Source organism: Poecile atricapillus, chromosome 1 (assembly GCF_030490865.1).
Source record: "Poecile atricapillus isolate bPoeAtr1 chromosome 1, bPoeAtr1.hap1, whole genome shotgun sequence".
Lineage (NCBI taxonomy): Eukaryota > Metazoa > Chordata > Aves > Passeriformes > Paridae > Poecile > Poecile atricapillus.
The window spans coordinates 118,723,500-118,746,643 of NC_081249.1; the positions used below are offsets into that span (position 1 = coordinate 118,723,500).

General features: G+C 42.6%; 1 protein-coding gene across 2 annotated transcripts in view; it reads right to left on the reverse strand.

Moving 5' to 3' along the window:
- The window catches only part of GALNT18 (polypeptide N-acetylgalactosaminyltransferase 18), a 215,670-nt gene that overhangs the window by 53,970 nt on the left and 138,556 nt on the right, over positions 1 to 23,144 (reverse strand). For both annotated transcript variants that reach the window (XM_058850246.1, XM_058850236.1), the window contains exons 8-10: positions 8,951 to 9,136; positions 5,320 to 5,457; positions 1,034 to 1,129 (exon numbers count right to left, since the gene is read on the reverse strand). In XM_058850246.1, the coding sequence (XP_058706229.1) occupies positions 1,034 to 1,129; positions 5,320 to 5,457; positions 8,951 to 9,136 (420 nt within the window). The remainder of the gene's footprint in view (positions 1 to 1,033; positions 1,130 to 5,319; positions 5,458 to 8,950; positions 9,137 to 23,144) is intronic.

The window sequence follows — 23,144 nt, forward strand, 5'->3', positions numbered from 1 at the left end:
TTCACTGTGAGGGGCAGGCACAGGGGACAAGACCACCCTGATGCTCTGTGTTGATTTCTGAGATGAGAAAAATGAGGATTCATTTTCTGTATAGCCAAATCAAGTAATTGAGAATTCCTGGGTAAAACCACATTCCATAACTTCATGTTATGAGTGTTATGAGTCAGAAAATACAAAACTTAGGTAGAAAAATAATTCAAACTGGAGGGATTTTTCAGTTTCTCCAGTCACTCCCATAAGTATATCCATTTCCTTTATGTCATTTTTACATAAATTACTTTTAAGGTTTAATAATCTGCACATCTGTCTTTGACAAGCCTCTTCTAGGCCATGCAACATTGTTTTTCCTGTCAAGGAAACCCTTTCACTTGAGCCCACATGCTTGGCTGGGGAGACACAGGTCTGAACCCTCTCATCTGCCAAGTTAGTAAATGCAGCTGTTATGCAGGAAAATGGAAAGGTTTTGATAATTTGAGTCTTTGGCACATATCAGAGTAACAGGACAACAGCAGAGAAAGAACAAAAGGACATTTAGAGGAGGGGTTTCCACAAGAACAGTGTTTGGAATTTGACACAGCTGTATGGCCTGAAGAAGGTGGCTGGACATTTCAGATTTGTGGAAATGAGGCAGTAAATATATAAAGTAAAAAAACCACATTGCTTCAGATAATGCATAAATAAACTGTGAGTATTCCTTTGTGCTTATGCAAAATGTTTTAAAATGCATTGCTTCCTTCATATGACATGCACAGTTAAGGATCAGAAATGAAAGCTTTTATCAGCAAATCTGGGTCAGTGCTGACTCTCATACTCCTTAAATTCTTTCAAAATGAATAAATCAACTTCCTTGTCAAAGCATTATTATACCAGTGCTTCTCAATTTACAGCAGAAATAATGTTGCCTCTGTATAAAAGAGCTACTGAACATCTTACCAAGGGATTGTTGCAGGAAAACAATGACAGGTACAAGATGGTTCCTCCCACACAATCTGCTAACAGCAGAGCAAAATCAGAGATCATTAGACAAACTAACCTGTGGTGTCATTCCGTGGCAGATATACATGATTGGGATATTCTCTGTGTCTGGCCCTTGATCAAGGCACAAATCACTTTTCAGGGAATTCTGCAGCTAAAATAAACAGAAAGAAAAAGAAATCAAGCAAGTTTTACATGAGAAAAAGATAGCGTGATTACTTTCTTTTCTTTGAAAAAATAAATCATATATAGTTGAGGAAGGAAGTATGCAAAATTAAAATATGTTGCAGTAAAGATCTTGAAGAGAAAGCATCTGGACTAAATTCTTCCTTGCAGATAATCCAGCACCACTGATTCCAATAATGGTGCACCAAGTTTCAGGCAGGGTATATTTCAAAAAGCCTTCAGAGACAGGAGTATTTTTTTTCTGTATGTTTAAAAAATATTTAGTCTCTGGTACACACAATATACAGAACCTGAATGTATCATGATGAGCAAGATAGATGAGGTATTAAACAGCTTTTAAGAATCACTCAGGAGAGTCTTCTGATTCCTGGAAATAATTCAAAAAACTGCTTTCAGCTGACACCTGGAGACTCCAGGGCAATTGTTGTGCAGCAGCTGCCCTGATTATTCTGGGCTAACCCACGCCCAGCAGTGAACAGACTGCCCAGCTCTCAGCCCTGGGAGGAAGCTGGGCAATGCTGGGGCAGTGTTCTCTTCAAAGGCAGTGTTCTCTTCAAAGGCAGTGTTCCCCTGATTATTCTGGGCTAACCCACGCCCAGCAGTGAACAGACTGCCCAGCTCTCGGCCCTGGGAGGAAGCTGGGCAATGCTGGGGCAGTGTTCTGGAAGAGAAGTGCTAATGAATGAGCACAGGGAGCTGGAAGGGCTGCTCAGAGCGAGAGGATGAGGATGTGAGCCATGGATGTGTGTAAAGGACTGGCTCAGAGCACAGGGGACAATGCCTGATGTGAGTGGGGATGTGCTTTGCAGCCTCCTGGGATGAACTGGGCAGCTCTGTCAGCCCTGCACAGGGGCCAGTTCTGAGAGCACATTCACGTCTGTAGAAAGGAAGCCTAGACCTGCACTAGCACTAAGAAAAATGAACAAGCCAGAGGCTGAAGCCTGCAGTGAGTATAATCAAAACCATCAACTCATCTCTCCAAACCTAACTCCAGATCCAGTAATGGACAGGATGTATCTCAACATTGAAGAGAAAATATGCATTAGGTATCAGTACTGGCATTGCTCTCAAGAAATAAAGTCTTGAGAATTACATAAAATCTTCTCTCTCAAAGCTTTCTATTTCTTATAATGTAACCACAGACATGTTTCTAATCACAAACAGATGTCTAAGCACCCCTCTCTATCCAAACCAGTGATAAATATCAGCCTTATTAATTCATGCCTGGGTCTATCACTGCCTTTGTGTTTTCAAAACCTCTTCTGCAAACTCCACTCCTAATGCTAATATTATAAACTCTTCCACAACAATCCCCATAAAAAAGGAGCAAAAAACCAGAAACAGAGCAGCCACTGACCTGTTAACTAATGATGCTGTTATTTCAAAATCTGAGGCCCAGATTCTCAGGAACAATTGCTTTACAAAATCTAGTGGCTTTGTGGCAACCAACAATTAACCCAAGTAACTCAATTTTAGCCTACCAGAACTTAATCTTATGAATAATCCAACCCAAAATATAACAGACCATCCCTGAGCTGAACCCCAGAAATAATTATTGTTTCACCAAATACAGCAGCTTTTGGTCCAGTGACATTGCTTTTTTCTAAACAGGAGGGTACTGCACAATTCAGAAAGAAATTTGCCTCCCAAACATTTACTCTGCCACCAACCCCAACCCCAGGTGTATCCCACAGCATAAACTAGACCTGAATGATGCAACTATTTCCCTAACTCTCACAGAACACCAGGAAATGTAGGATAATAAATATGTGGGCTGTCTCTGTAGCTGCCTATATACCTTTACCCCCATTCAGACAGCTTTCTCAATTAGGATTTTTTAAACTGATGAAAATGCTATAGTAGCAGTATCTCTATTTTCTACTGAAAAATGAAGCCAGTTGATGAATGGAAGCATTTAGAGGATCAGAAAGTAGCTGACTTGTTTTGAAATGTCACCTTCCTCTGCTGTAAGATGTGCAAGCAAACAGCAAAGCAGACACAAGAGAGGATTGGACTTCCAAGTGATTCTTTTACTAAAAGGATAGGGACACTTAATCTCGTGTCATATGAGGGTGTTTCATGAAATGGTGAGCTGTGTGCTTCACAAAACGCTCCCTGTGATCTGCTGTCACTGCTGGCCACAATTCCCTTGTGATGGTACAAACAGGGCCAGCTCCTCACACCTGTCCCAGCTGATGACAGATGTGCATTACTGGGCAGTAATAAATCACAGGATCATGGAATGGCTTGGGCTGGGAGACACATCAAAGATGATCTCATGCCAACCCCCCTGCCATTCCTAGGACACCTTCCACTGGACCAGATTACTCAAAGACCCATCCAGCCTGCTCTTGAACAGCTCCAGGACAAGGAGTCCATGATCTCTCTGGGTAACCTTTTCCAGTGCCTCACCACCCTTAAAGAATTTCTTCCAAATATCTAATTTAACCCTGCCTTTGTTTAGTTTAAAGCCATTCCCTCTTGTCCTGTCCTATCCTTGTGAAAAGTCTCTCTCCAGCTCTCTTTAGCCCTCTTCAGGCACTGGAACGTTGCTCTAAGGTCTCCCTGAAGCCTTCTGTTTTCCAGGCACTGTGTTCAGCTCTTCTGCAAAAAACTTTTCTTATTTTGATTGGTGAAAATCTCTCAGCAGAGCATAAAATCTCTGTTGCTGATTTTCATTTTGACTTGCACAATGTGGAGTTGATCCTGAGATGAGTACCTTAGCTCTTCCTTTATCTATACTGTATCACTTCTACCTGAAAAGGCTGTTTTTTATCCAGAGCCAGCTACCAGCAGGACCATGCAGCAGTCAGCTGCTGTGCCTCCTTCTGCTCAGGAAACTCCACCCTTGCCTGGATCACAGCATCACTGAGGGCAGTGCCATGGTGCTGCCACACAGGTGCCATTTGGGCATTTTTCTGAGCTGGTTTGGAAGGTAACCATTATCTCCTGCATTTAGCAATGACTAAACCTTTGCTGGAAGTGCTTTTCCTGTGTGATTGTATGAAAAGACACCATTGGTTATTTTCCCTTCTCATCACAGGGGCCACGGAACTCTGCAGGATGTGTAATCCCTCCACTTGCCAAAGCACAGCAGCTGCTCCGTGGCACCCTCGGGGCTCTTCCAGAGCCAGACTGGCCACCTGCACAGCTCAGTTTTCTTTCTGAGGAGGAATGTCTGAAGAAAAACCTTTCACCTGTGTGATCTGCTCTTGCATTTCCTAATTAGGATTGTCATGCAAAAAGAAAAATTTAATTCACAGGAATCAATTTTTTTTTTTAAATGAGAGTGGAAGAGAATGTGAAAAGGACATTCTAGGACTACTATCACCTTATTATGTGCCTGTGTTAATTTACTCTGCTTATCTTCCATGCCATGCCCTCTCTGTTTGGGGCCCTGCCAGGTTCTGAGGGGCAAGAATTGCTTCTGCCTTAATCAGCACCGTGCAGCTCAAGTGTGATTGCAGCACAGACAAGGGCACCCCTGTCCAATGAGAAGCCCAAAATGCAAGGATTTAGCTGCACTTTCTGTTATTGTTATTCTATAACGTTATTCTTGAACCTCCCCAGTGCTGCTTTATGCATGGGTTACCCATGTGAATAATACCCATTATTCCTGCTCAGCTTGGAATGGTAGCCTTTGACTGTCATACCTGTTCTAGGCTGAATCAGGATTTCCCTTAAATGGCTAAAAGTTTAGTAAGAGAAAGCATCAGCCTTTAACAGTTGGATTTGATGATATTAACGATCTTTCTAGCCTAAATGACTCCATGATTCTAAATTAAGATCTGGCTACAATCTTAAGAAGGTTGCTGCTGAAATACTGAGTCTATTTTGTCAATTCCCCTACTGCCACAAACCTGTCAGCCCCAATGTGTCTGCAAAATCACACCTTGAGTATTTCTGTGTGGGATCAAGCCATGAAGGAAAAAACAACACAAAATCAGGGAGGAAGGTAACTTTGAGGATACCTCAGCACAAATGACAGCAGAGCAGCTGTCTCTGTCAGCTCACCAGTCTAACACATTATTTAACTAGTGACTCCAAATTGATTTGATTCTTTTACTTTGAGTCAGGCATTGCCTTCCTGAGTTACTTCCACTATTACAGCTTTCTCCCCCATGTTTGCACAGTGGGAAATGTAAAGCAGATCCTCACCACCCCGTAGGCCACGGTGTCCGAGTACATTCTCATCTCTGGGTACACGCTGACAAGATACCACCTGAAGGTCTTGCACTGCAGCTTCTTCCTCAGGGCCTTCCTCTCTGAGATATCACCAATATCGATCCCAGAGTCCTGCACATGGAACAAAGGGCAGAAAAAGCCATCAGGGATACATCTGTGTAAACTGAACAGCCAGGACGCCCTCACTGCAGAGGGACCCCAGGATGATGGAGCCCAGCTCCTGGCCCTGCACAGCACCATCCCCAAGAGTCAGACTGCTGCTCTCTAATTCCCCGGCATTTTCCAAATCCAAAGGAATTGGCAGGAAGCAGCAAGTTGCCCTGGAAACACGGGAATTACTGCTGTCCCACTGTGGCCTAATCATTAGTGTATTCTAATCATTAGTGTATTCTAATCATTAGTGTATGGCACTTTCTGGCCATTCCTGAAGTCTGGGTTACTGCTTAACTGCAAAGAGCAGAAGCTCTGCTCACTTCTCTAAAATAGCACTTATTAAAGTTCTTTTGTTATGTAAAAGACAAGTTGTTATTTCTGTTAAAAGCAATTGCTGAATAATTTCTCCCATAATTTTTATTCTCTACATTTCTGGCTAACCTAGTTTCTACTTTTCATAAAAGCAGATCACAAAGCATGACTTTCATAAAGGCCCTGTATATAAAAATCAATAATTTATCACATCAAAATCACACAGCAGAAATTTTTAGAGAGGGATCTAAGTGCAGATCTGTGGCTGCTCTTGACAGGAAGTAAAATGAGACATTTTTCTCTACGACTTCTGCCTCAGAGCAAAACACAGGATAAATACATTTTCACAGGGAAATCTTATAATCTACCTCCTCAAACAACAGCCTTTGCTGGGCCATAAACACCCCAAAGATTTTGTCAGCCATGAGACAAGATTTAAAAAACACATTGAAAGCACTGAATTCTCTTAGTTACACAACAAAAAAAGTGTAAGTATCTACATTTCTGAGCTGCTGAAGCAACCACTGCATCCCAAAGCACTGAATTAATGCTAATCTGGAACAAGCACATTTTACTATGGAAGCATTTTCTAACTAAAGTAAAATTGGCTTCCACACTGGCAAAGTACACTAAAGGGTATCTGGCATACACAGATCAGACATAAAGATTTCAGAAATGGTGACTCCCCTTCTCAAGCCCTACATCACTGGTAAAACTTCATGTGGAACTACTCCTTAAGTGGCAATTTTTTTCTGAGTTTTGCAGCGAGTGGCTAAATGAAGAGGCTGTAGGGTGCTCAATCAATCAAACACCCCTCGTGCCCTTGCCAGAGTATCTGCCCCTTGTGTGGGGGAAAAGGAGGGTGCCAGCACACAGACATTCTGCCTCAAGCATTAACAAGGCTTCCTGGGATCCAGGGCTAAATTGGTGCCCTGCCTCTCAAATCCTCTCTTGTGCAGCCCTGAAGGCACCAGTGCCTGCTCCCTCACAGCTCATGGTGTAAGAAAGAGCATCAGGAGCCTCAGTAATCATTTCCTTTCATGCAGCTGGAGAAGAGAAACAGCTCACATGGAGCACATGGCTTTACGACCACCAAAAACAGAGTGTGTTCCTCAAAGCTGAGAACATGATGGGGAAAAAACAAACCAAACCAAGAGCATGGGCATGGAGAGCACAGCTCTTGATCCTGGGGCTTGCAGAACCTTTCCTGTGAGTTTCAAGTGTTTTTCTGAATCTATTATCCAAGTGCTGGTGATGCAGAAGTCACCATGGCAGCGGAGGTCTCCATCCAAAGCCCTCAGTACTTCAGAGAGAAGCCCAGAGTCCCGGGAGGGCAGTCACAGCACTCTGCAAAATGACTCTGACTCCTTTTTCTTATTATTATTAGCTCCCAAACACCAAAACCTTTGGAAACATCTGACTTCTCAGAGATCTGGGAATTCTTCCATGAAAAAAACCAGGTCCTATGGTTAACATTTTGGAATAACATATGTCATGGAAAGTCCTGACCAGTGTAACCAAATAAATTTCTATTACCTATACAGTCCATTACCAGTATCCATTAGCTTCCAGATAAAGAATTACTCCTGTGCTTGTCCAGTTGCAATTTATTTTTGCATTCTTTATTAATTTGATCTCAAATTGCATTCAGATCTCAAATTTGCACAAGATTAACACCACCATCACATCTGGTTGAATATGATGCAAGTTAGTAAAAATAAATTTCTAAGTTTTGTGTTAATGTTCTGTTTGCAAGCCAAAAAACTAAAACTTGGATCAACCAATGAAGATCAACCAATCTTCAAGAAGATAATTAACAATATTAAATAGGATCTGAAATTTAAATCTACCAAACTAATTGCAAATATTATTCATTTGGAATTGCTTTGACATAAAAGAAGTAACCCCATCTTTGTTCTTGTGTGGACTGCTGTGCAACGACTCCAAACAGGGACACACAGAGGGCAGCTGGGATTCTGTCAATGTGAGACTTTCAGAAAAGTAGATGTATGAAGTTATAGAGGATTTTTTTTCATGGTCAAAGCAAATTATGAGGCTAATGCTAAAACCTAAAAATAGGACAGTGACTTCCCCACTTTGCCAAAATTATCTAGTTTTAATTATGAGAGATGCAAGAAGCTATTGAGAGCAGCTGAACCAACATCAGCATTCATGTATTTAGCTGGGTTTTTTTAACATTTTCTTATAATTAAACTAAAGGAGAAGGACAGCATTTCATTTCTTGACACAGAAATTGCAGCAAAACCAGTTTTTCTGAACTGTTGTCAAATCAGAGAGATTTTATTAAAGAAGAACTAATCTGCCCTTTAAGTCTAGCCTGTTTGCTTTTGCTGTAATGGTGAGAGCTGTGCTCTGAGTTAAACTCCAAATTCAATAGAGCCATGATTCTAGGTGGGAGCAATCTGTTCACACAGATTCTAAGCACAGCCCCCTTGCTCTGAGCCCTGTAGCTCATAGCTATTCACAGATTAAATACCATTGACTGCAGAAATGCAGAGCAGCTAAAATCAAACTGAACTCTGACATTATCTTCAACACAATGGACCAAGCAGTGCTCGTCCACAGAAAAGAAATCAGGACAAGAAGTGCAGTGGGGAGCTGCAGCAAGATTCTGCAACACGTCATGACACAAACCAGGCACCCTCTCTGATGTGAAATACTTATCAGACACCCCACTTGTATCAATAGATGTCAACACCCCCTGGCAGATCAATCCTCACTAATCTGGTGGAATTATAGCTCTCTGTGATGGTAAATTGGAGACTCAAATTCAAATTAAGATGTGCAATGTAGATTTGATGGGGCTTTTTCCCCCATATTTCTGCAGCTACTAGTTTAAAATATCCATGAAGAGTCATCAGTGAAGAGAATAAACTCGACAAGAAATTAATTTTTTTAAGGAATCTAAAGAGAAGAAAATTATTCTAGAATAGGACACAACTACATACATATGTTTATATGCAATTGTGTATGTACAGGCAAACACCTTGTGCTGTATGTGAGAGATAAATACATACATACAAATAAAATCCTAGCAGAAAAATCAAAATTCAGAGTGGGAACCTAAACCAGAAGGATCTACAGGCAAAGCTGGGAAGCAGAGGTGTCTGTGACTCACCTCCTGGGGGATGTTCCAGGCCATGTAGACGTGGCTCTTGAACTCGTCCATCCAGACCTCGGCCACCCTGAGCGCGTTCCTGCGCACGTGGGCAGTCAGATCCTCCGTGTAGGGCTTGTGTGCCCGTTCAATGTGGGCAATCCTGGAGCAGGGCAGAACCTCCACGCTTCCCCCACACTGCCACACCTGCCAGGGACAAACAAGAGGACATTCTGCTGCTGGCAGCTCCCTAACACACTGGAATTGTTTCATTTCATTGCTACAAAGGAGAAAAACCGCTCCAGACTTGCTGGACTACACAGAAGCTGTGAGGGGAGAGTTATTACCTTGCCTTATCATGAACTCTTACTGCTACCAAATCTTACTACAGAGTTTCTACATTACCAGTGGCCCCCCACTGCACTCTGCCTGGATCAGTTCAGTTGTGCTCAAGATCACTAATAAGATTATTTCTAAGACATTCAAAAGTTGGTTAAGTTTTAAGCCTTGCATGATTTTTCTCTGAGGTTCTTTGCAGTCCATACCAGACCATACATGCACCACCCAGAAGCTCAAGTTAGGCAGCTTGTCCTAACAGGGAAACAAAGGCAACCAGCTTTGTAAGATTGCTGAAGTTTCAGGTTCTGTGAAGAAGAGGAATAGAAATGCATCTTATTCTTTGCTTTAAACAGGGTTGAGAAAGGACCAGGTCTATTCCTTTTGAGAAGGAGCAATGAAGACCAAGACTGCCTAATGAAAATATGTGAGCAATTTCATCAGAAACTACTCTTATAATACATTTTTTATGTAGGTTACCTGCTCAAATAGATTTCAGTTTTACCCACTACCACAACTGAGCTAAAGTACACAACATTAATCATAATTATTGCTTTCATTTCTGATTTACTCTTTCTGCTTTCAACAGAAGAGAAAACCAATTTGGCAAACTTAAGAGTCAGTGAAGTACCTGAGTTATTTTACACAGCAGCTCTTTTTCTGTGTACCTTGTACTATGTAACAAGTATCTACTTGTTATATATATATATATTTATATATATTTATCTATATTGTTATATATACTCCCTAACCAGATGAAGGCAGCCCATTTGTAAGAGCTGTGTGGACGCTGCTCAGGTGAAAGGCCAGATGTACCCAGGCAGTTTGATCCTGCAGAACAAGCACTGGTGTGTCCCAGAGAAGTGGGAGAAGTGACGGGGTTTGCCTTACACTGCTGCCAGCAGAGACTTGGTACCTCATCCTGAGAGAGCAAAACATGGCAGTGAGGGTGCTCCTCCCTTGCACACTCATCTGGGGATGATATTCTGCTCTCCTTCCTGCTGGCCAGGGGTGTGGGCTGGCAGAACATCCTGTTCTGGAGCCCATCTCAGGCTCCTCCGATCTGCCCACCCTATAGGCATATGCTCTACTAAGGAGGCACTTTGTTCAGTCATTCATTTTATATATTTAGACATCTGGCTTGAATACAGCATTTAGGCATTTGGCAGCTCCTGAGACCAGAAAATGTGGCATGGATTCAGAATGTTTACAAAGCTTTTTCTGAACTGGTGCCTAATTGCATTCAGCATATGCTGGGAGAAGAGACAGAGCCCTGCTTTGCAGAGCTCTGTGGAAAGGGAGCGAACCCATCAACCTGCTGTACAGTCAAAAAGGGAGCTGGAAAGACTGCAGCACATCTCTGTGTCCAGAACTTGGGAAACCATTAGAGTAAATAAACATAACCATTATCAAAATCAGGGCAAAACTGAGATGATCATACATATTTAAAAATAAATACGCAATTGATCTGGCACAAGAATAACCAATCTGGAAACAACATTTGTGTCCTGCCTTTCTAAATATCATATTAAGTGGGCAATCCAGTTTAACAATCTAACAAAAATAATAGTTTATCAAACATTTAATTATAAATGGTCCAGCTACACCTCCTAATAAAGATTAAATGTGAAGCACCACCAGGCTGTGCTCACACAACGCCTGCTTTCAGTCCAAGTTATTTCTCAGACATCCAGCAATAAATTGTTTCAGAGTTACTCACTGTACACTGCCTAAATTAGTATCATAAAAGACAAGGAAGATGTAGAGATGGCTGTAACTTAGCCTAGGACAAGGCAAAGAAGAAATTCACAACACACATGCACTGTGTGCTCTGCCCAGCCTCTGCTCATCGCAACCAGGGATGGCCTCGAGCCAAGGACAGCAACTGAACACCAAATACTTTGTGGGATTTTCAGAGCTAGGTCTCAATGCCATCTTGACATCAAGCTGAGCCAAAATGTTCTACAATAAGCTGAATTTCCAAGCAAATTTCTAGGAACTGAAATTCAGAAGAGGAGAGTCATGTATAATTTTAGCATTGATGCAGTTTCAGGAAACTGATTTGACTTTATAATGAAGTGAGATGTTTTCAAAAACAACTTGAGATGACCAAATCTTTAACAGAGTTTGCAAGTAAGAATTACCCACTGCCTGAATAAGCACCAATTAATCAATTCCAGTGGCCATTCCTTTCTCCCAGACACTGTCAGTTTTTGTTCTATTTTTGAGACTAATTAATTTCTATCAATTCATTAGGTATCAATATAGAACTGCTAAGCTGCATTAAACTGTTTCAAAACCATATTATTTCCAAGCAAAAATCTCCTAAACTCCACAGAAGTGAGCAGCAGCACTGAACAGGGAGCATGACCTCAGAGCCAGGCTGTGGAACTCTGCTGACTGGAGACACTGCTTTAAAAAGGCAGAAATGACAACCCTGACATGCTCAGCTGGTCACATCTGGGACAAGCCAGTGTCCCTTCTCTCTCCCAGTGCTCACTGCCAGTGGGACTGCAGTCTGCCAAGGAATCTCTTTTATCTGAGTGTTCCATTGCATTTAGGGGGCGGTAAGTTGTTAAAAAAACAAACAGAAATGTATTTAGCAGGCACTGAAGTGGGACTTTCAAGTGACACAAAACTCTCCTGGAATCTCATGGGAGTCTGGATTCCCAGCTCCCCAAAATATGCAAAATCCCCAAGTGAGGAATGAAGGGCTTTGGTAGTCATACACCAAACTCTACACTGAACTGTATGTATGAACATTAAACAATAAACATAATTAATTGCTACCAAAAACATCAGTTTGTTGGGTTTTTTTTCAATTCTTCCCTGATTATATTTTAAATAATGGAATTTCTTTCAGTCTCTTTCCCTTCTAGACCAGCTGTCCACTTGAATCTGACCACTCCTACCTCTCCCTCACTCGTGTGCTTTAATCCCTGGTGCTGGAACCATTGTGTTGGAGCTGCTGTGGAGAGCTGGATGGTTTTTCAAGAGAAAAGCCTTGAGGTGGCATAAATCTCACATAAGAAGCACACAGGAAAGACTAATTAATTACTCTGAACAAATACCTTTCAGTCAGATACAATTTTTAGGGTTTTTTTAAATTAATATTTTAATATTAAGAAATATATTTTCTCAAAGACTCTACTCAGAGGGAAGTTGAGAAGCCTTTTAGAGTGGCCTGCTCTTCATCTCATAAAATTCCTGTAGACAAGAAGGAATAGAAATTGAGGGGTTAGTTCCTAGCAGCTTCCCACATTTCCCCTGTGGATTTTGCAGCTATTTTTTGCCATCATTAGCAATCTTTATTCAGGTTTTATCCACACTGAATAGCACCCTTCTAGTCTTCCAGCACTGCTATCTCATGTGAAGGCTATAAATACATACAAAAGTTAAAAATCAGTGGAGCTTTTTCAAATTATCACCCATAGCTTCAGCAAGAAGTCTAAAGATGAAAGAGTTTCAAAGATTTTTTTCAACCACATGGAACAGTTTGAAGTAAAACGTTCTGTCTCTGAGCATACTGTGGCTGCAATCAGTAATGCTTAATGAGTAACCTGCTTGTACAAAATGCCAGGAAAAAACTTGGTTAATGTCCTAAATCATGGTTAAAAGGAAATTCAGCACCTTTTCCTGTTGTCCATGAAGATGATTTACCTATGATAAGTGAGCAGTGGAAATTACCAGCAATAATCTCAATTTTCCATCAAACCTCAAAATATACATATACAGCTGTAAAAATAACATATGCTTTCATCACTGTGACACCATAAACAGCAATTCACGTGCCATGCTGTAAAAACATCAATTTTAAAATCAAAATTAAAAATCAAAACTGTACCAACAGGTCTCAGACTTTGCCTCAGGAAGCTTTGAAGCGTGAGGCTCAGTGTATCTTTGGGAGGACTTTCCATGATTGCTGGAGTCTCAACAAGGCAAAATCTGCTTTGCTCTGGAGGAATTTCTTGTGGTTCTGGTCCTGCTGGTTTACTTTGCAGAAACAGTCTTTCAGGAAAAGAACACAGCAACTGGAGTTTCCCTTCCAAAGAGCTCTGAGCCCACTTGAGTGTGTGTTCAAAGCTCCCTTCCAAGACAGCCTGAGAAAAGGCTCTTTATTCTTGAATTTCCTCAGGAGGTTCACACATTTGGTACAGCCCCAAGAAGGGCTTAGAGGGATTCCTCTTCTTGAAAGGGTTTCTTGTTCCTTCATCACTGCCCAAATGTAGTAAAATTCCATAAAGAAAATTCAAGGTCCAAAGGGACAGCAGCAGTGCCAAGGTGAACACTTTGAGAGCTGAAAGACTAAAATCAGCAACACCCCATGACCTAAACCTAAATCAAAGGAGAGATGACAGGAACATTAAATGAATAAGAGAATCTGTTGTGGGGGTGAGGGGGAAAGGAGGGGAAACCCCTTTTAAATCCTCAGTTGTTGTGGCTCAGATGGACAATCTGTCCAAACTCCCTTCACACTCTTAATTTACTGAATGTTTATTTGCACAGTAACAATACAGGCCAATTGTGGCCCTAAATCTGTGAGAATTTACGTTCACCAAGGTTGAACAGCACCACAGAGCAAACAGAAAACAGGCTCCCAGTGCTGGCACAGCTCAGCTGCCTGTACCTGGAGGAACAGGTACAAGAGGGGTACAGGGGGGGTACAGGTACAGCAGGGGTACAGGTACAGGTACAGGTACAGCAGGGGTACAGGTACAGCAGGGGTACAGGAGGGGTACAGGAGGGTACAGGTACAGCAGGGGTACAGGAGGGGTACAGGTACAGCAGGGATACAGGTACAGCAGGGGTACAGGTACAGCAGGGATACAGGTACAGGAGGGGTACAGGGCGGGTACAGCAGGGGTACAGGTACAGCAGGGATACAGGAGGGGTACAGGTACAGGTATAGCAGGGGTACAGGTACAGGGGGGGTACAGGTACAGGAGGGGTACAGGTACAGCAGGGGTACAGGAGGGGTACAGGTACAGGAGGGGTACAGATACAGGTACAGCAGGGGTACAGGAGGGGTACAGGGGGGTACAGGTACAGCAGGGGTACAGGAGGGGTACAGGTACAGGAGGGGTACAGATACAGGTACAGGAGGGGTACAGGAGGGGTACAGGTACAGCAGGGGTACAGCAGGGGTACAGCAGGGGTACAGCAGGGGTACAGGAGGGGTACAGGGGGGGTACAGGTACAGCAGGGGTACAGGAGGGGTACAGGTACAGGTACAGCAGGGGTACAGGAGGGGTACAGGTACAGGTACAGGTACAGCAGGGGTACAGCAGGGGTACAGGTACAGGTACAGGAGGGGTACAGGAGCTGAGCGTGGGGCAGGCCAGGGGGATGGCACAGGTGAGGCAGCTGCAGGAGCAGGAACACACCAAGCACCTCCTCAGAGCAATCTGCCAAGCCCTGAAACCCCTGCCACCACTCACTCACTCACACACACTCACTCACACACTCACACACACTCACTCACACACTCACACACACACTCACACACTCACACTCACACTCACTCACACTCACACACACTCACACACTCACACACACACTCACACTCACTCACACTCACTCACACTCACACACACTCACACTCACTCACACACACTCACTCACACTCACACACACTCACTCACACACTCACACACACTCACCCACACTCAGTCACACACACACACTCACACACACTCATTCACACTCACTCACACTCACTCACACTCACTCACACTCACTCACACTCACACACACTCACACTCACTCACACTCACACACACTCACACTCACACACACACTCACACACTCACACACACACTCACACTCACTCACACTCACTCACACTCACTCACACTCACACTCACCCACACTCACTCACGCTCACACTCACCCTCTCAGCAGGGATCCCAGTGCGCTCCCAGAGCCGCCTGGCACTCACGCTTCCTCACAAATACCCAAACCAACCTGGTCACAAGGCTTTTAAAGCAGATTCCTTTCACATCTGGAAAATCTCTTTCACTACGTTATTTAGTAAATCCTCCCCAATTTCATTTACATTTGAATTTGCATATTTAATCAAAACAATCACAACTCCGACGCCAATCCCTCTCTCGAATATTTAATTTATCCTTCATTATAAAATGATATAACACTTCTTCATCAGAAGCTTCTTTTTATCTCTTTAATCACTGAGTGTTCTTTTTATGTTATAGACCCTTAATCCAATAAAAAAATAAACCCTACAAGTCACTGAGCAGTTTATTAGCGTGTACTGCGTTCATTAAATTTACACAGATCGTGCAGTTTCTCCAAAGCTGATGTGACCTTGTTTGATACCATCACTTCATTTGGACTGCAAACAAAAACCTTTTAATAATTAAGTGATTTCTCAAAAAGCTGAAGTAATTTCTGGCTTCTGTGAAGGTTGCAAATTACAAAATTAGAAGTACTCATTAAAGATGCCCTGAAGTTAAAAAAACATAGTCAGTGTAAATTAATTACGACTGTGGATACACACTAATTAGTTACCAGTATCTTTGAAATATATTTTTGGGAACAATTTCTTGTATAAATCACTTGTGAATCTTGTCAGCCTTTGTCATTACCATTAACTGTTTACTGATAACCAGTAATGAGCTTGATGTTTTACAGACAAGCATGAATAAACTATTTTCATTCAACACCATAATAATTTTGAATCTGCATTTTTATTTTGGTATCTTGACAGGTGACTGTAGAAAGAACAGAGTTGTCAGACACAAAGATCACTGAAATCAATGTTCATATTTCTAGTTGCTATCAGTGGGTTCTCAATCACACCCTGGAAGGTTTTGGATTGTCATGAACATTTGTTGGGTCTCTGTAGAGCTAGAAACGATACCCACCGGATGAAACATGTTAATATTTATTTAGGACATATCACCACTGAATTCAGATAACCTTCACTAAATATTCCTGATTGTCACACAATCCTATCATACTTTCAGGTAAACTTATTTATTTGTATGTGAGAACAGCCTTTTTTTCATAACCAAGCTGATATTTTAAAGTGAAACTGTAAGTAACCTACAAAAACACACCCCACAATCTAAAAGGCTTTTTAAAAGGAAAATAAAAGACTTTAACATAACTAGAGCTGCTCTTCATTTTTAAAATGTAAATTATCCCTTAAATCTAACTTTTGAAGTCATCATTAATTGCCTCACAGGCCTCATTTTACATTAATTGTGCCTTCATAAAACACTCTCATTGAAAACCTAATACATGTAAAGATTCTTCCCAAACTAAATTGTCATTACTTCTCTTCCTCTTTTAGCTAATTGCTTCATTATGTACTTTTTAAATTGTTTTGTTCTGCAGGGATTAATTTTGTATGTATCTTCAGGAGCTGTGAAAGTTTTACAGTGCACTGCTAAAGTCCACATGGTGTGCTGGTGCTTTGGAGAGCAGGAGCTGTTCTGCATTGGGTCACTTGGAGATAACTCATCACAGTCACTGGAGGCTCATGGCTCCATCACTTCTCTTCCAAATGTGCCCTCCTCGTCTCCAGGCACAGTAAATAACCCACACACCAACCACTGCTTTGCCAAGTTTAACTGATGAACAGGAGGTAAAAGAAATCCCTTTTTGTCTTTAAAAGCACAAAAGCAGGAGACTGAAGAGCAGGATCCCCACTGGTTTAGTATCCATGGAGCAATGTGCTGGCCATCATTTATGGGTTTATCTTTCTCTGCCCTACCACAGCTACACTTGTCTTGCTCAGCCTTGTTCATCTCAGAGGATACAGCGTGCTCAGTGGGGAGGGATCCCCAGGGATCACCAGATCCCAGCTCCTGGCCCTGCACAGGACAGCACTGTCATGAGGTTAGTTTACCTTTAAGGAAGTTAAAGTTGCTGGGGGCTCTTGGGAGTCTTTTCTCTTGACCAATTATCGGTCATTGCTGAGAATTGACAGCAGTTTTAGCCATTGAAAAGTAGAATCAACTTGTGAACCCCACCTTAAAGTGTACACCCAGAAGTCTGTGGTGCCTCTCTTTGTTTCCTGGCTGTGAAGGGTGGCGGAGCTCCAAGCCTCTCATTCCCTGCCCAGGCCATGCGGCCTGGGTGGGGGGCCGAGCTGGGCCTGCCGTTCTCCCGGCCGGGAGATGGGGGCCGGCGGGGGCTTGCCCCGGGCTAAGCCGGGCCAGGCCGGTTCCTTAGCTTAGCTGCAGGTTTTGCTGTGATAGAATTTACCAGAAAACTGCCGAGTAAAGAAGAAGAAAAGCTTTAAGCCTGCTGCAAGCAGAAACAGTAACTATGCTTTCCAGAGCAACTATGAAGAACTTTCCATCGCAGGCAGCTCCAGCTCCTGTTCAGCAGAGATCACCGAACCATCTACAAAAGCTTGGGCAAGATTTTAACTCTTTCTTATCCAGATGAGACTTGCGGATTAATCTTTTCGTCCAGAAAGAGAAAAGGAGAGTGATCCACATGAAAAGAGACTTTATAAACTACTAGTGGCAAGAAAGAAAAGAAAACTTCAAGAAAGGTAGAGAATTAAGAAGATGCTTTAATTAAGCTGAAATATCTTTCTGTTAAAACTATGGAGATGGACAATGAAGTCCTGAAAAGAACTCCTTTAATTCATAATAGAGTATGGAGAGGAATAAGGTGTTCAAAGTGTAAATTTGAGTAAAAAGTGGAGTAATTGTGGTATAGTGAAGTGCTGGGAGATTTGAAGCCTTGAGAGGCAATGAGAAAACTGTTTTCTAGTGAAGCTCACAGGAGCAGATAAAGAATACTTTTTTGCCTTTGACTAACTTATCCTTAAAAATACTATCCCCAAACTAATGACCTATAACATTTCAGAGTGATGTGGAATAGGAGGGGTGGGCTCTGATAATAACAGCTCTGAGCAGCTGATATCAGAAGAACGAGAAACTATAACAAAATAGTTTTCTTGTGAAAAACTCCATAAATTAACAGAAAGGAACTTCTGTTTCTCTACAGAAACTGAGGAAAAGACTATAAAAAGAATTAGAACTGTTTAAACCATCAAAATTATAAAGTTTTTGTCTCTGTTGTCATGTGAACAAAAGAATAGTGAGCAGTAAGAAATGAAAAGGTTTTTCTAAAAGTTTATTCTGGTGTTCTTATTCTTGTAGTTTGTCAATAAACTTCTCTTTATTCCTTTTAAGTTTTATACCTGGTTTGCTCTTATTTTAATCCATATCTCACAGCAAAAAAATAATAATTCTTTTTTCCCCCCTTGTTTGTTAATTACTGGTTCAAAACCACGACAAGCACAAATCACACCCTGTGCCTGAGAGCACTGTCCAAACCTCTCCTGAGCTCTGGCAGGCTGTGCAGTGACCACTGTCCTGGGGAGCCTGTCCCAGTGCCCAGCCACCCTCTGCTGAGGAACCTCTTCCTGATATCCAGCCTAAACCTCCCTGCCTCAGCCTCAGGCCATCCCTTGGGTGCTGCTCATCACAGAGAAGAGGTCAGGCCATTCCCCCTCCTCTTTCCCTCATGAGAAGCTGGACCTGCAGTGGGGTCTCCCCTCAGTCTCCTCCAGGCTGAGCAGACCAAGTGCCCGCAGTCCCTCCTCACACGGCTTCCCCTCCACACCCTTCATCATCTTCACTGCCCTTCTTTGGATGCTCTCAAACAGTTTAATGTCTCTTTTATATTGCAGCAGCCAAACCTGCCCCAGCACTACAGGTGAGCTGCCCCAGCCCGGAGCAGAGCAGGACCATCCCCTCCCTTGCCCTGCTGTGCCTGATGTCCCCAGGACAGGGATGTCCCTCCTGGCTCACATCCAGCTTGCCATCAACCAGCACCCCCAGCTCCCTTTCCACAGGGCTGCAGCCCAAATTCTATCAGTATTGTTAAAGACTGAGCCAAGAGCTCCTTGCTCAGCCAGGCTGGGCTTTTGCCTGACTCCTGGGACGTACAGCACGAGGCACTGTCACACACATGACACGTCTGCCCCTCACACCTCTGAGCTGAACATGCTGGATCCATCCTGTGACCCCATCTCAGCCATCTACTCACTTCTGTACCTCCACAACAGCCCCTTCCTCCCCCACACTGCTCTTCCTCTAATCTTTATTCGATCACTAAATCAGTCTTGCAAGATGAAAATCACTCAATGAAATTAAATTCTAGAGATAAGCCACAAATATGGAATCCTCCCACCTTAGGCCATGAAGACATGGAATACCAAAGGTACAATCACACTATGCTGTGACTTGAAAGTGCAGGAAGGCATTAAACATGAGGCTAATAATGCACTAATTAATTAATTTGCATCTCACCTGAGTCCACTGATTTGTAAGCATATATTGAGTTAAACTGCTTTACTTCTTCCCACACCACAGTAAATAACAATTTCCTCTCATAAAACATCGAGATGTGAGAAACATTTGTGAGAAATCACCGAGTGCCTCCTCACCCTTCCTTGCAGGGCACAGCGATGCCCCGTGTGAGCCGCTGCTCTGAGGCTTTCCTTTCCTCTGGGAGCAGCTAATGAAATGTTCTCTCCCCAGAAACAGCAAAACCACAGAACTGATTCCCTGGTAACATCTAATGATACAGGCTGTAGCCTGTGGGTCACCTGCTGAGGCAGTCATGGGCAGAACAGGGGGAAGAAAGTTCTTCCTGTACAGGAGTGACTGAAACAAGAAGCCAATAAAAGCAAGTTTCTGGTAATGTCGTGACTGGCAGAATCTGGAGGCATGACAATTCCTTATTTTACTTTCAACAGAGCCTTTCTTTTTTAACCTGTTGGAATTACAACCCTGTAAATAGAGAATTTTATTCTGTGTTATCTCAGCAGTCAGATTGTTAGCACAGTGAGGTACTTTGCAAAACAAAATTAACCTCAGGAATAATCCTGTGCCCACTGCTAAGCATCTGCTGGTTACACAGGGTGCCAGGCAAGTGCTTATCCCATACCTGCACTGCTAAGGAATTGTTTTTGTCTTGGTGAAAGCGTGGACATGAAAAGCATTGGCTACATCTTGTAAGAAGTAACATTTGGTCAATTTTTACTATTTTTTTCTTTCAGGTTTCAATTTAGAAATAGTCTCTTCTTAACTCACAAAATGGATAAAAGCAAAATAAACTTCTCTCTATTTAAAGCTTTAATGCAAAGTTAAAGAGAAATTATCTGAAAAGTATTAAAAGTTTTCTCAGAGTAACAACTAAGGATATTTCTATTTTCAGACTTCTCAGTCCTTTGCCTTTGCACATCACCAACCTTGTACTGGTGAGCAGCACTCGTGATCACGTACTGAGGATGTTTTCTGTACAGCAAATCATTCCCTAGTGGCAAAGGATATTGGCCTTCTTACTGAAAACAAGCTAAAAACATGGCTTTAGGACTACAACAGGTGATGATACTGCAAGTGCAAGAATGAGGGACACCTTGACTCATTTTCCCAAGGTGTACTTAGGGAAGATCTACATTGCTCAGTGGAGGCCAGGGGGCCCAGCAGCAGGGACAGAAGGGCACAGCAGGCACAGGTGACACATCCCATGCAAACAGCTCCGCAAAACAGCAGCTTGGTGAAAATCCCCTCACCTTCTCTGCTCACTCCCAGGCATTTTTACCTCTTGGCACACCAGCCTGTCCATCTGCCCAACAGAACAGTTTGTGAGGCAGCACGGTAAATCACAAAGTGATTAACATGAAACTTAACCCTGCATTAAACAGAGGACAGGAGTTTGCTGGAGCAGAGCTGTTCAGCAGCAGCAGCAGGTGAGGGGCAGGGCCAAAGCACTGCTGAGCTGCTGCAAGAACGAGAGTGTGGCAAGGAGAAGGAGAAAACACAGCCAGTGCAGCCTTGTGCTGTGAAACCCCGCTGGAGCTGGAACACTGCTGCTGTGGTTTGACATCATTCTCATCCCAAACCCAAACCACAGCACTGCAGCAGCTACAAGGAACAAAATCATCTCCAGCCCAGCCATGGCCAGGACCACTGTGCAAAGACTTTTCCTAATAAAAACAGACATCTATTTACAGGCAATAAAGTCCCAGCTTCATGTAATTTGTGGCCTGTGTTAGGAACACTGACAGGTAAAACTGCTGGAAACTTCTAGGAAGAAGGGCAAAATGTTTCCAGATAAATATGGGTATTTGGGGGCAAGTGTAAATACCTTCACTTGCTTGTGACTAACAAAAAGAACACTATATCCTAAGGGCAATATTATAAGAAAGATCTCAGGTGAGAAACAATCAGGATACACAGACATGGTGGACTGGAAATGGCTGGAACATGTAAGCAGCCACCAGTTTCTATGACCAAATGGGAGAGACTCACTTAACTAACAGGCAATGGAAAATCATCACCCCAGAAGACGTGGCAGGGAGGTTAAAGAAAAAACAAGATAGGTAAGACCCAAAAACACATTAAAAACCCCAAACAGCAAAACAAGACCCATCCCAAAACAAACAAATACAATGGAAGCAACTTCTGGAATTTAAAAAAACAACAGATCAGAGAGAGGCTTGATAGATTTCACATGTGCTTGCCCTGCCACACAGGGACTCTAATGTACAGAAAATACCCCAAAGAGCACTGGGACTGTCCTCTGCTCAGATAGCTCATCTCTCCATCTCCATTAACTGCACTCTAGCTCTCCACCAACACAAAGAACATCAGCTTCACAACAGGTCTGCACACAAGCCACCAGACTGGCAAGAAATGAAGCAATTAATTTCACTACAGCAACATGCTGTACAAAAGCAGCGCACCATTCTCAGTCTAACCATAAATGCAATTTTCCTCCTGGCTTAGCTGATGTAAAGTTCTGATTTACCACTTAGTGGGAACAAAACCCAACCCTTTTCCCTTAAAGAGCTTTTACCTTCTAATAAAATTTCCTCCTACCCACTTAACATGGCCATTACATCCTCGTGTACACAAATTCCTCTGCAAGCATAAAGTCCTTGTGACAGACGTTCCCTTGATTCTAATGATGACCTAGCCTGGAACCTGAGGTAAATCACTGAATATTTGTTAAGGTATCCCTAAAAGTGACACAAATCACTTTGTGTAACAGGTATTTGGGAGCTTTATCAAGCTTTATCAAGGCTGCTTTAAAAGGCAACAGGATTGCTACTGGTTGCTTTTGGTAGAAAATCCAATTTCAGTAGGAAGAGGCCTTTAAGAAGCCTATTGTAAACTAGACTTGAAGCATCCAAAGCAGAATCTGACTGCATCCAGCTGACTGCAGAGGATCTGCAGGTCTTCCATGGCCACAGGAGCTGCTTGTGCAGGCACAACCCAGAAGCTGATCCCAAATGACACCGAGAAACACCAGCCTTACACTCACATTCTTTTTCTGCCAACACAGTTCCTGCTTGGTCACATGGATGAGAATGGGATTCCAATTTGCCCCTCAAACACAATCTGGTCATTTAAAAGCACTCTTATGTCCATTCAATTGGGAATGATTGAACATAAACCAAAAAGAAGCACCTCTCTTCCTAACCTGAATTTACAAATACGATGCTGCTTCACAGTAAATGAATCTCTCACAAATGACAAATCACAGTTTAAGTGATGGAACTGCTCAGAGAGGATTCTATCAAGTCTTGCATCAACCTGCCTGCCTTCTTTTTCTTATGGGGCAAATAAACAGCATTGCAAGAAGATGTTTGCTCAAGGAGTAAATAAAGTGTTTCTTCTAAGAATGAAATGCATTTGTGTTTTGAACTCATCTGTCAACACTTAGCTCAAGGCAAAGGATCTCTATTAATATTTATTCAATAATATATATTTAGTATTTTACAAATGCTGTTACAAAGCCACAGACAAGGGTAAAAATCTTGGAAGTTAAAACAGTATTCCAAATCAGAGACAAACAGAGCAGAACAGCGAAAATAAATTCT